We start from the raw sequence: 13,186 nt of genomic DNA, 5'->3' as shown, positions 1-13,186 counted from the left end.
CGGTGCCACTGTTAATGATTATCTGATCGGAATTTTTAAAAAATACCTATCGTCGTTTGTTAAATCTTGAATCCACCCCCTTCAGAAGCATAAATGATAAAGCTATTTTCTGTTGGAATTTGTGCTGATGGAATAATAAAATTTGGCCGTCTACACTTGCATCATTCGCTGTTTAAAAAAAAACAAAAAAAAACACATAGAATGAGTGAATGACAGAAAAAAACAGAAGTTGATTTAATTTTTGCAGAATTTTTAAACGATTTAATTTCTTACTCCTCAACTGACAACCCTGTGACCTTGTTCTTCGTTTACTAGGTTTTTAACCATGGCTGTTCCTGTTACATGTGCTAAGGTAAATATGTATACTAACATTTTTTGAGTTATTTAAATAGAGGACAAGTATTTAGTTTGTTGTTTCGAGAGTCCCAAGCTATAAAATCAAGGCTTTTTATACCTTGCTTTTTAGTGTGTGATTTTGCACATCTGTGGGGCACAGACAACAAAGTAGCCAGCTTTAAGAAAGTGAGCTGCATACTCATTACCAGATTTTTCCTTAGCCTTTAGTATTCTATCTTATTAAGAACATGGTATGGTGTATCTCTTTGCTAGTCAGAGGTAATGATACTGTTGTTTTGTAATGTCATCAATGAAATTCTTCGAAGGAGACATTTTTCTGTTTGCGAAGATTATCTATTTGATCTATTTGGGGGACACAAGAAAGGTATAAATGTAAGCAAAATAGTGTAGGCTACAAATTGAACCAAATTGTACCTTTTCCAAACAAAGACTAATTTAAATAAATTAAATTGCCCTGTCGTTGAATTCAATAATTCTCTATGTGAGCTGGATTTTAATAACTGCTTCTAGCCTTCATTCTCAAAAATTTTTTCTCCTCTTTTTTTTACTTTACAGAATTAAGATATCGTAGAGATTGTTGACAACCCCTTGGGCCATAAGAAAATACCAAAACAGCTTCCCTGGAGAAGAGGCAAAGCTATTGGGATTTTGGAGCTATTGGACCCTATGAAGGCTAAGGAATAGGGATATCTGAAATCATGTCCGGAAATAACTTCCCAACCGGGCAGTCACCTTATTCTATTAACTGGCCATTTGGCTATGCGTCAGACGGGTCAACAAACTTATTCAACTGTATGAACAATCAAGCTGCAGAGTATTGGCCTAATTATCAATTTCAGCCATTCCAACCACCACTTCCACAGTTCCCTCCACCACAACAGCCTCCTCCTCCTCCTCCTTCATTTCCACCACAAGAGAACTGGCCAAATGGTTATTCCAATCAGCAGCAGGGTAGCATCTCTGGATTAACAACCTATCAGACTGGAAATAACATGATGCCATATTATTTCTCCCAATACCAGCCTCAACCAACATACCAGCCAGCATTTTCCACATTCAATCAAGTAATCTTATTTTTAATACTGCCATACTTTAAATGCATCTGTAAGACACTCACATAATAACATAAAATCCACCAAACTTTCAGGTAACTCAGGGTGGATTTTATGTTGACGATCACAATGCTGCTGGATCGAAGAAAGTTAAGGCTCAACAAGGTAACTACCCTTAAATTAATTAATTTCTGCCTACTTAACGTTTCGTTTGATGTGTGTTGCTCTCTTAACGGATAATATCTTCTAAAATTTATTTCCGTTCATCAGGTGAAATTAAACACATGCCCAAAATATCCTGGAACATTGTTTCTGCCTCAGTAACTGGTACAACAGGCGAAATTAATAGCAAAGAAGACGTGATTAATAATGGAGGAGTTGAAAGCTCGGCAATAGAAACTGTTGCTTGTAAAATGTCGAGTTCCAAAGTAGACACAACACACGTCGAAGTAGCCAGCACAAATGGTGATGTACGTAAGAAAAAATATTGCACAGCGGAAAATAGGATTGCTTGTCTGTAACTTGTTCTAACATACTTTTTAACTAATAACACTCGTTTGAAATTCCAGGGTGATGAAAACGGAGTTGAGTCCATTATTAATAAAATTTTGGCCGGTGATAAAGTAGGAAGGATTTTCTGCGCTTACGTAAATTTATTAAAATTTGTGTGTGGTAGTGGTGCCTTGATAATGTTTTTGTTATGTTTTTTTTTTTTTAGTGTAAAACATCGGGACACAAAGCCAGATCATGCCCCATAAAGCCTTGTTTTATAGTAAACAGTTTTATCAGATTTGTTATAGTGTCGTTATAGTAAAATATTTTAAAATATTTCAGTGCGATAAGACCGGACACAGGCCCAAAAATTGTCCAGAAAAGCGGAATACAAGTGGATATGAGCGTCGGAAGAGAAGTGGAAAAAAGCTAGTAACCAGCAACAAGACCGCCACTCATACACATGTGGATTGGAGGAAATTGACATCACAATCAACTATTCCGCTATGTGCAACCGGAGCTAATGCAATCCCCAGAGGGAACGAAAGGCCCATGTCGGTTAACAAACAGTCAGCGCAAAGCCCCTTGATTAGCACAGCTTCAATTGTTGACGATAGTAACCTCTACATTCCCCTGAGCGAGATCCAGAGAAGTAAAGCGAGCAAACAAGATTCAGCTGAAGATGGTTGTTCCAGTCCCCCTTTCAGAAAAACAAGAAGATCCTGTTACTCTTTTTCCATTGAGAAAAATGTTTATGAAAAATGTGTGCCATTGGATAGTACGATCAAAGGTCTTCCACGGAAGGTAAAATTTTGAAGTTTAAAACTTTGTTTTTGGCGACAGATTTGTTAATGATGGTTTCGCTTGTGCAGGAATTAGAACGAATTATAATGGCATATGACGGTATGATGGCTGATATGGAAGAAGAGCTGAATCATTCAAAAGAAAGGGCGGATACCTTAGAACGTGAGGTAATTGGTTTGGATTATATAATCTTAGTCTTTTTGCTAAACGACAACATTTGGAATGTACATTTTGTTTGTTGAAATTGTAGGTGATAAGTCTGAGGGTCAAAAGCGAAAGACGCCAATCTGTTGGCGAACACGTAGACGAGTTGGTAATTAACCATGACAAGCAATATTAGTGTTGTTAATGCTTCTTCAATGATTCAATAGCTGCAAGCTTATTTATTTTCTTACTAGACCAACGACGTTACGGCTGACCGACAGATCAGTTCTGATACTTCTGAACCCACTGCTGTCAAAATCGAACGGATTGAAGGAACTAATAAGGATCGGCCAAAAGAAATTCCTCGTTCACCATCTGCCACTGTTCCTTGCATTTTCGAAATGCCAACAGCAAACATTAACAAGAACAAAGTAGTGGTTAAAACAGAAAAGCTGTAGAAAATTTCTACCCTTGGTTACAACATTTAATTTCAACCTAGTTTAGAAATCCGTTTCCCATTTAATATCAATCTCGGATTGATATCTGTTAAATAATTCAGAAAATGAATGTGTTGTATGAATTTACATGGAATCATCTACTCCTGATTAGATAAAGAAAACATTTTTCCAGGTTCTATTTTTTAATTTTTTTAATTTCATTTATCTTCGCGTCCATCCCTATTACTGAAACCATCAACAATGATAGTGTGTTTCTACCGCCTCTCCCACACGAATTGGTAAATTATCTGCAACATTTCTTTATTCAGTGAGTAAAGAAATCTAAACCCCCAAAATACCTTAGTCGATAGCATCAAATGATACTTTTTTTTTCATACAGAGATACTATCCCAGCTGAAGTTTTCCCGCTCACCATCCGATAACATCGATCGCCTACATCATTTACCACTAAATGCCACTCATCGGATCTGGCATGAATTCCTTTAATGGTGAATATGACAATATTTTGCTAATTTGTTTTATTTGTCATGATTATTAGCACTATTAGTATAAGAGTAGCTGTTTATCGGGTTATTGCATATTGCTTTTCGACCAACTTGAAAAATATCTTAAGAATGGTTGTAAGCCTAAATGCTTTCTAGCTGACGTAAAGCAGAGTTCTTCATGAGAGATGTTATAGGGCAGCGAGTGTCTTCGTCACTCGTTAGTAACAAAAACACAAAATGTCAGCAATATGTTTCCGAGCCACTGACTGAAAATGTATTTCCAATTCTAATATGGTGTCTACATTTTCAGTCATAATCATAAAAATTAATTGGTAATTCTAAAACTTTCGGAGCTTGAGATTTTTAAAATTTACTGAATGTTGCATATTAATATGTGAGTTTACAGGTATAATCTGTAAATTTCTACTTTGCGAAATAATCTAATCACGCGGGACAAAACTGCTGTCCATTTTGCCGAAATGTCTTCTATTGTCACTTGTACGGTGAAAAATATGTCGATGGTGAAGAATAACTTTCTTAACTCATGCTCAAGTAAGGATAAATTCGTAACATTCCAGATTTTCTCTAGTCCATTAGCCTTAAATGATTTAAATTGAACTTTATTCACATGCTTAATCAAAATTTGATGAAATTCTATTTAATCCACTGTTTCCATTCTGAACTAAAAATTATTTTGGTATTTTCTTTGTTTGACTACAACTAGTCTGAGAAATGGCTATGTGGGGGATGGAATCCGGGTGGGGAAATTAACAACAGATTTGGTGACACTAGTTCGTCAGGACTTCAAAGATTACGATCAGTTAAAAAGCGAGTGCGGAGGAATTCAGACTTTATTGTGAAACCATATTTTTGTTGTGCAAAACAAGTGCGTTCGTTTTCGTGCTCCCAAGGAGTTGTCGGTTGAGGAATGGCGAAATCAACAGAAGCAATAGAAGCCTACTAAAGCAACTAAAATTTCCCGCCTGGATACCATTGGTCGCTTATCTTTGGGAAATTTAACTGTGTCATTGGCAACCATCTCTCCACCCATGACTTATGTGTGCTTTTACTGCTTTATCAGTTTGAAGTTTGAATTCTTAAGTCGTAACTTTTTTAGGCGGTTGAGTTGCGCAAATTGGCAACGCTGCTTCAATTTCCACGAAAGTTCGTCTGCTCGCCTATGCTCATCAAATGCAAAAGTCAAAACGGTCAAAACATCAGAATTCTATTGTATCTTGTAAGTCGTAAACTCATAGAGTGTGGTTGTTCGTTGATTACTTTCAACGCGGTTGCAACAGAGAAGTCAAACCAAGGAAATGTGCGATCTACAAATCGGTAGGCGTCTAAGTGTGACAAAAGTATCTGCTTTCCAAGACTAAGAGTGTATGTACGTATCAAGCTTCATTGCGGCTTCCTTCTGAAAACAACTTCAGCTCAAGGTTTTAAAGTAAGTTTTTTGTAACATAATTAAGTCTCATTAATTTATAAACATTTCTCATTTTCCGTATTTGTAAAAATCCGATCATTTCCCTAATATATTCATTCTTTCTGTACTTCTGATGGTTACTAAATGTTTCTCTAACACGGTAACTGTTTATTTTGTATCAAGACGAACCTGATTTTTGAGATCCTCTTTGAATTTCCATTCAGTTTTGTATGTCAATAGAAAAAAATCCCAAGCCAAAATCACCCTTAATCGAAATTTTACCTGGACGTTCCTGACCAGATCCAGATTTTTGCTAGAAACAGTCCATTTCAACCCAAATTTTCCGAATTGAATTTTCTTTTCGTAAACTTCCGACGTGCCGGCTGTTTTGGTTGACGAAGAAAATGTTGAGACTGTGTAGCGTCACTCTATGTACGCTAGAACTAGAAGATGATCTGCGTCCTACTCGTCCTATTGTTGTCAGGCTTGTTTCATGTATTTATTTCGATTTATTTAAACTAAAACGTGTTTATAAATTTCCTTAAAAGAAAGCTGTAAATAATTGAAGACCAGAGAGTAGATTCCTTTGTTTACTTTTGATGTAATTTTACGTAAAATCTTAAGATGTGGTTTTATGTGATTGAAATTTCATCGTTTACCCCTTTTTTTTGGTAATTGGGTAAGCTTGTTTACCCTTAAACTATGAAATCTCTTACATCTTAACAAATTTAAGTAACCGCTTAATTCTACTTTACTCCGTTTATATGGCTCGTAGGCCTAGTGAACAGAAAGTTACCGACGACGATGAGTAAATGTTCGTAAATGTTTCGTTTTTTTCGTGGTTTCGTATCAATTCAACTATTTTTTCTCTATGTGCGTTACTTTATAATATCTTAGGTTAAATTTTGGTATATTTTCAACATTTTCCAACTGATGCAGTGTTTATTAATTATTTTTCAATTACCATTGTAGAGTTCAACCTGCAGACGGGCCGGCCAGTTTGCATGTCCTTAACGCTTGAAGGTCACGAGGAAGATTACGTAAAACTGTCAATGCGGTGGTGTAAAGGTTGGGTGAGAACTGGACGTGTTGCATCATTATCAAGCAGGTACAAAAGCCGCAAGGCTCAGCCATTTGGTTTTCATTTTGATTTTGGTTTTTGTTTGATTTTGGTTTTTGTTTGATTTTGGTTTTTGTAGACCCATCCCCAGCAACATCAACCTAAAGAAGGAAAGCCCAGTTTGCATTTCCTTCACTTTCGAAGGTCACAGAGATCATTACGAAAAACGTGCCATGTGACGGCGGAGAGGTTGGGTGAGAACGACACGTGTAACATCATTATCAAGCAGGTTCAAAAGCCGCAAGGCTTTAGAGGTGGGTCAGGGTGAGAAAAAGTCTTATAAAAGGAGAGAGAAGAGACGATTAAAATCAGTCGAGTGAGGATCTCCGACACGGTAACAACTGCAGCGCTCTTGCATTTTTCAATGTAATTAGTTCGCAATCTCTGGTAAATATTCTGTCACTTGTATTTTTGTATCAAATTTTATTGTTATTTAGTCAGTTATAGTTGCATATTTATGTTCAAATTATTAATTATCTAGTAATCTATGGCGTTGTGCTGCTGCATTGGGTGTTGAATCATTGATGATTGGGTCGACCACTGGTGTACTGATGTCTCCTGGCCCTGTGTAGTGTATGGTTGATATCAAAGCACAACATTGCTGTCTTATTACTCAACATCAACCAATGCTGTTCCAGCTTACACCACCAAGGCTCCAATGTACTACACCACCAAGGCTTTAGAGTATTACAAGTTGCATTAAAGGAGAGAAAAGGCTTTTCCGACCCGACAACAACTGCCGTGCACAATTTGTCACCAACTGCCTTTTCATCGTATAAAGGGGTAAATTTTCAGTTTTCTACATAGAATTGTGAATCAACTCTCCTTTTTTAAAATTATGTCTTTATTATCGCATATTTATGTTCCAATTATTTATTGTATAGTAAACTGTGGCGTCGGATCAAATACTACACCAACGAGGCTTCAAAGTATTACACTACAATTTATGCTGCTTCGAGATGTATCACCAAAGAGCCCGAGTACTACATCGTGATTGCATTCGTTTTAAGCCATAACCATTTGGTATTAATTTGATATTGTTTGGTGTAGACCCATCCCCGGCAACATCAACCTGCAGATGGGCCGACCATTACGTAAAACTGTCAATGCGGTGATGTAGAGGTTGGGCGAGAACGGGAAGTGTTTGCTTCATTATCAAGCAGGTATAATAGCCGTAAGGCTTAAGAGAGGGGTCAGGGTGAGAAAAAGTCGTATAAATGGCAAGAGAAAAGTCGACAGCGATCAGTCGAGTGAGTATCTTCAACACAGCAACAACTGCATCGCAATATTTGTCACCAACTGCCTTCTTCATTGTACAACCAATTCACAATTTTGGGTGAACACTCATCTTTATTTCGAGTCGTGAATCAATTTTGTCTTGTTATCAGTTTATAACTTTATATGTGTAGTTTGAGTTTATATTCGATAATTAATGTTCCAATCGTTTACTGTCTAGGCGCCGTGCTGCTGTTTGGTGTTGTATCGCTAATGGTTGGGTCGACCACGGGTGTACCGATGTCTCCTGGATATGGTGGATACCAAGCAACAGCAGCGAAAGAATACTACACCACGTCGCCGCCTTACTACACAACAACGTCTAGATACGCATCATCTACTAACTACGCCGAGGCCCTCAAGTGCAACACCACCAAGGAACAATAGTTACGCTACAAATTACGCTGCCCCGAGTTGATCACCAAAGCGCCTGAGTACTACATCACCGAGGCTCCCAAGTACTACACCACCGAGTATTCTGTCCCAGCCTACTACACCGCGGTCCCCAAGTACTACACGACTACGAATGCTTCCTCAGCCTACTACACCGAGGCTCGAACTTATTTCAATACCACAGCGGTCGAGTACTACACCGAATCACACAAGTACTACTCTGCCCCGAACTACACAACTACAACTTAGGCGGCGAAGTACTACTTAGCCCAGGCTTACAACACAGCAGCTGCTCCTTCGTACTACATTGAACCGAAATACTACACCGAGTATTACACTACACCCAAAGGGTAACTATTCTGCTGTTACATAGTTTTGTATCAATTTATATATGTTTTTTTTTCTTTATGCCTGTTATTATTGAAAACTAAAGGATTCAAGGCCAACGTTTCATCGAGGCTCCTTAGTATTAAACAGCAACCTACGCTGTTCCATCTTAGGAAACATGGGTAAATGTTTTTTTTTTTTTTGTTTTGTTTTTTCATTGAGTTGTGAATCATTACATATTTTTCGATTGTTAATTTACTAGTTAAAAATTGAGAATTAATGTTAAAATTTTTTTCTGTCTAGTTAACCATGGCTTCGTGCTCCTTGATGGTTGGGTGGACCACTGGTGTACCGATGTCTTCGAGTACGGTGGATACTAAACCGCAACGCCGGCGTCTTACTACACATCAACATACGCAATAACCGGATGCTACACCACCAACACCCTAGAGTGTCACACTGCAACATATGATTCCCCGAACTTCTACACCGAAGCATCAAAGTATAACTATGCCCAAAGTTACAGCACGAAGGCAGCGGAGTAGTACAGCACGAAGGCAGCGGAGTAGCACAGCGCGAAGGCAGCGGAGTAGCACAGCACGAAGGCAGCGGAGTAGCACAGCACGAAGGCAGCGGAGTAGCACAGCACGAAGGCAGCGGAGTAGCACAGCGTGAAGGCAGCGGAGTAGCACAGCGTGAAGGCAGCGGAGTAGCACAGCGTGAAGGCAGCGGAGTAGCACAGCGTGAAGGCAGCGGAGTAGCACAGCACGAAGGCAGCGGAGTAGCACAGCACGAAGGCAGCGGAGTAGCACAGCACGAAGGCAGCGGAGTAGCACAGCGTGAAGGCAGCGGAGTAGCACAGCACGAAGGCAGCGGAGTAGCACAGCACGAAGGCAGCGGAGTAGCACAGCACGAAGGCAGCGGAGTAGCACAGCACGAAGGCAGCGGAGTAGCACAGCACGAAGGCAGCGGAGTAGCACAGCACGAAGGCAGCGGAGTAGCACAGCACGAAGGCAGCGGAGTACTACATTGAACCGGAATACTCAACCGAGGGTCCAGTTTCACTACACTACAACCTGCGCTGCTCCCAGGTACTACACTGAGACTCCCAAGTACTACACCAAGGCAGCCGAATATTACACCACAAACTACGCTTCCGGATCTTACTACAAGGGGATTCCTAACTACTAGAGCCAAAATTTTATTTATATTTGCAGGTTATCTGGTCATTGATCACTGGAAATTAATTGTTCAAATTAAATGAGAAAATAAAATTTCATGCGGGTAATTCTTCTGTAAGACTTTAATTCAAGCCTTTCGTCATTGCGACGGATGTTTTTATTTATGTTGGACATCTTCAAGGCCAGTATGCCGGGTTTTGAATTGTTTGTTTAATGTTTTAGAAGTGACCACTGTCTTAGTCACTCTGCATACGGACATGGTCTTGTATTTTGACGATGATGTTCCAAAGGGTAAGTTACGAAAGAAACTTGTAACTGTTGATTTTTCAAATAAAGTTAATAGGAAAGTGGCTGAACTTTGCATAAATGAAAGACTTTGAGGTTGAGAAAAATATATTGATACAATTCCTAAACAAAACTTGGTATTAATTTAGAGCCAATGAACAAAAAAACTTAGAAAAGAATTGTGTTATATTGTCCCACCTCCACCCACAATTCCACCACATTTTACAATCACATACATACATACATACACTTAAGTTAACCCGTTGGCTGCCACGCCATACAACCCGTAGGTTGTTCTCTACGCGCCATGTCTGAAGGATCCATGACCAAGGTGGGACTTGCCATTGCTGACAAGTCCGGGGTGACAGGGGAAGATGGAATGCACGCTATTAGGAGGCCTCTAGGAAGCCCGTGCTAAGGAGGTAGGGGGGAACAAAGGCGTGGCAGACAATGGGTTAACAAACACAAACATTACCAACAACAAATGATGATCCGCGCTGACATTTTGGAGATACCGGCGACGTTTTGGTGTCCCTCTTCTCGACGTTTCCGCTGCATTACCTAAATAAAGAGAAAACAAATTCTTATTAAGTGACATGCCAATAAAAGTTACACAATACAGATACAATAATCTAATACCTATAAATTTAATCAGAAACAATAATCTGGTTTTTTAGCTCAAAGATTTGAAAATGCAATTTTTTTAACTTAAAACCAAGCTTGCAATATTGAGAACTGTAACCAGAACAAAGCTCACTTGCTAGTTTTTTGAAAATTTTCCGGAAGTATACCGGAAGTAACCACAGCGCCTCAACCATTGAGCTGTAGTCAAATTAAACCACATATTCGTGATCTCCATGAAATTTGGGGTCGATTAGATGTGATTTAAACGAAATCCAAAATTTGGCCAAAATCGAGAATTTTCCTGAACTATAGTTCAGGAAAATTTTCGAAACCGGAAGTACGAAAACGTACAAAACAAAACATGAACTTTACCACAAATTTGACGAGGATCACGAATTTGTGATTCTTTTGTACGTCAGATGAATATTTACTGAACTACTGACTGAAATGAGCAAACCGGAAGTAGAAAAAAAAACACATTATTAAAAATCTAACAAGTGAGCTTTGTTGGGGGAATAGTTATCGTCAGTTATCACTAAATATTTCAACAAAATATCTGCCAATAAATGTTTAAAGAGATGTGCAAAGTTACTGAAACTGACTGTTTTGACAGCTGACAATTATCGAAAAGCCATCTAGCGTTAGAAAAAAGAAACGTCTAAGTAACACTTCAGCGCGCAAGAAGGGCCTGATTTGGGAATTATTACACAGAACAGACAGAGAGTTTAACGCAAATGGATTACTAGTAGATAATCTACGAAAATAAGTCAATTGTCCGGTACCTGGCCATAATCCCGTTGTGACTGACTGCAGGTGTGTCGCAGCAACTGAAGTGAACTAACCCGCCAGTGAAGCAGCAAAGAAGCACTGAAGCAGTGAAGCTGGATGAGCGTACGTCTTGAAAATAAGGATGGAGCAGAACGTTGGTGGAAGTCCCTCTTCTGTCATGGACAAACTCCAGCATTCAATTGCTCAAGGATGTCCGTGGGGATCTTGCATGCTATGTAAAAAAAATGAGTTGCAATGAAAATATAAAAATAAAAAAAGCATATTAATCTTTACATTTTCTAAGAAGCACATTGAAATGTTCATGATGAAAAACCGTAATAATGGAATTACAGCAGCCAACAGCATTACTCCTCGGGTGGGATAAATTTCCTGATGCCAAAGAAATGATCATGAAGTATTGCAGTAGCGTGGTGAAAGGTGATATTGATGCTTACCTTTATCATTTGGGTGATGATTTAGTAAGGCATTTGACGTAGTGTGGTTGGTGTGGTAGCAGTAGTGGGAAAATACCTTATCTCCTCACAGTTGTATTCCACTTTATGTGAACTTCAAACATTAGTTTTAGGCTTTTGACAGCATGATGGGTCAGCGCTAAAAGTCAACTTGTTGGAATGACTGACAGCATGCATCTAGAATTTGAAGAAATAAGTTGGTGCAGTATAAAAATAAAGAAAATAGGTCAAGATAAACCTACATTAGTTACGAAGTTCAATTTGGTATATGAAATCACAGGAATATAAGTATTAACTAGCTACAATTTGTTTCGCCTTTTCGACTCGTTTCACGGAGTAACAATAACAAGGGCGACACTAGCGACATCTAGTAATGAGTTTTGAATCTTTTTGTTCTTGTTGTTCCTATGTCATGAAACGAGACGAATTGCCGGAATTGGGCGAAACAAAACAAATTGTTGCTAATTATATTTATATTCCTGTGATTTAAAATACCAAATGGAACTTGGTATCTTATGTAGGTTTATCTTGACCTAGTTTCCTTATTTTTCTATTATACAAACTTATTTCTTCTAATTTTAGATGCATATTTCAATAGCTACTGTCAATCATTCCAACAAGTTGACTTAGTGCTCAGTCAATTACCATCTATTAGATCCTCATACTGTCAAAAGCCTAAAACTCCTGTTTGAAGCCCACATAAATTGGAATACAACTGTGAGGAGATAAGGTATTTTCCCACTACTGCTACCACACCAACCACACTACGTCAAATGCCTTACTAAATCATCACCCAAATGATAAAGGTAAGCATCAATATCACCTTTCACCACGCTACTGCAATACTTCATGATCATTTCTTTGGCATCAGGAAATTTATCCCACCCGAGGAGTAATGCTGTTGGCTGCTGTAATTCCATTATTACGGTTTTTCATCATGAACATTTCAATGTGCTTCTTAGAAAATGTAAAGATTAATATGCTTTTTTTATTTTTATATTTTCATTGCAACTCATTTTTTTTACAGAGCATGCAAGATCCCCACGGACATCCTTGAGCAATTGAATGCTGGAGTTTGTCCATGACAGAAGAGGGACTTCCACCAACGTTCTGCTCCATCCTTATTTTCAAGACGTACGCTCATCCAGCTTCACTGCTTCAGTGCTTCTTTGCTGCTTCACTGGCGGGTTAGTTCACTTCAGTTGCTGCGACACACCTGCAGTCAGTCACAACGGGATTATGGCCAGGTACCGGACAATTGACTTATTTTCGTAGATTATCTACTAGTAATCCATTTGCGTTAAACTCTCTGTCTGTTCTGTGTAATAATTCCCAAATCAGGCCCTTCTTGCGCGCTGAAGTGTTACTTAGACGTTTCTTTTTTCTAACGCTAGATGGCTTTTCGATAATTGTCAGCTGTCAAAACAGTCAGTTTCAGTAACTTTGCACATCTCTTTAAACATTTATTGGCAGATATTTTGTTGAAATATTTAGTGATAACTGACGATAACTATTCCCCCAA

At 38.7% G+C, this 13,186-nt stretch overlaps 1 protein-coding gene and 3 long non-coding RNA genes across 11 annotated transcripts; 3 read left to right on the top strand and 1 right to left on the bottom strand.

Annotated features, from left to right (window-relative positions):
- The first annotated feature begins 281 nt into the window (after positions 1-281).
- On the top strand, positions 282-3,485 carry LOC124202217. 3 transcript variants are annotated; one of them, XM_046598515.1, is made up of 10 exons: positions 282-352; positions 913-1,421; positions 1,505-1,574; positions 1,680-1,879; positions 1,979-2,056; positions 2,128-2,181; positions 2,244-2,705; positions 2,774-2,872; positions 2,956-3,018; positions 3,104-3,485. In XM_046598515.1, exons 2-10 carry the CDS (start codon positions 1,056-1,058, stop codon positions 3,305-3,307), a joined length of 1,596 nt encoding a protein of 531 aa, XP_046454471.1. In that variant the 5' UTR covers positions 282-352; positions 913-1,055; the 3' UTR covers positions 3,308-3,485. The 3 variants fall into 3 exon arrangements, with proteins under 3 accessions (XP_046454471.1, XP_046454473.1, XP_046454472.1); XM_046598517.1 differs by lacking the exon at positions 282-352 and adding an exon at positions 373-522; XM_046598516.1 differs by lacking the exon at positions 282-352 and adding an exon at positions 611-721.
- A 2,781-nt stretch (positions 3,486-6,266) lies between these two features.
- Positions 6,267-8,922, top strand: LOC124202216. Of its 6 annotated transcripts, none has more exons than XR_006878009.1 (9): positions 6,267-6,326; positions 6,418-6,725; positions 6,820-6,911; positions 6,977-7,121; positions 7,223-7,318; positions 7,389-7,674; positions 7,795-8,356; positions 8,440-8,515; positions 8,637-8,922. It is a non-coding gene; the product is annotated as an uncharacterized LOC124202216 (long non-coding RNA). The 6 variants fall into 6 exon arrangements; XR_006878006.1 differs by having other exon boundaries at positions 6,820-7,121; positions 7,795-8,122; positions 8,191-8,356; XR_006878008.1 differs by having other exon boundaries at positions 6,820-7,121; positions 7,389-7,700; positions 7,795-8,122; positions 8,191-8,356.
- Positions 8,923-11,546: 2,624 nt separating this feature from the next.
- LOC124202215 lies at positions 11,547-11,948 on the bottom strand. Its single transcript, XR_006878003.1, has 3 exons — positions 11,907-11,948; positions 11,647-11,841; positions 11,547-11,581 (listed from the first exon to the last, which is right to left on the bottom strand). It is a non-coding gene; the product is annotated as an uncharacterized LOC124202215 (long non-coding RNA).
- A 141-nt stretch (positions 11,949-12,089) lies between these two features.
- Positions 12,090-12,565, top strand: LOC124202214. Its single transcript, XR_006878002.1, has 3 exons — positions 12,090-12,181; positions 12,247-12,470; positions 12,536-12,565. It is a non-coding gene; the product is annotated as an uncharacterized LOC124202214 (long non-coding RNA).
- The last annotated feature ends 621 nt before the right edge of the window (positions 12,566-13,186 follow it).

Source organism: Daphnia pulex, chromosome 9 (assembly GCF_021134715.1).
Source record: "Daphnia pulex isolate KAP4 chromosome 9, ASM2113471v1".
NCBI classification, from domain to species: Eukaryota; Metazoa; Arthropoda; class Branchiopoda; order Diplostraca; family Daphniidae; genus Daphnia; species Daphnia pulex.
Note: the sequence above shows the minus strand (reverse complement) of the source record. Positions and strands in the feature narration are given on the sequence as shown.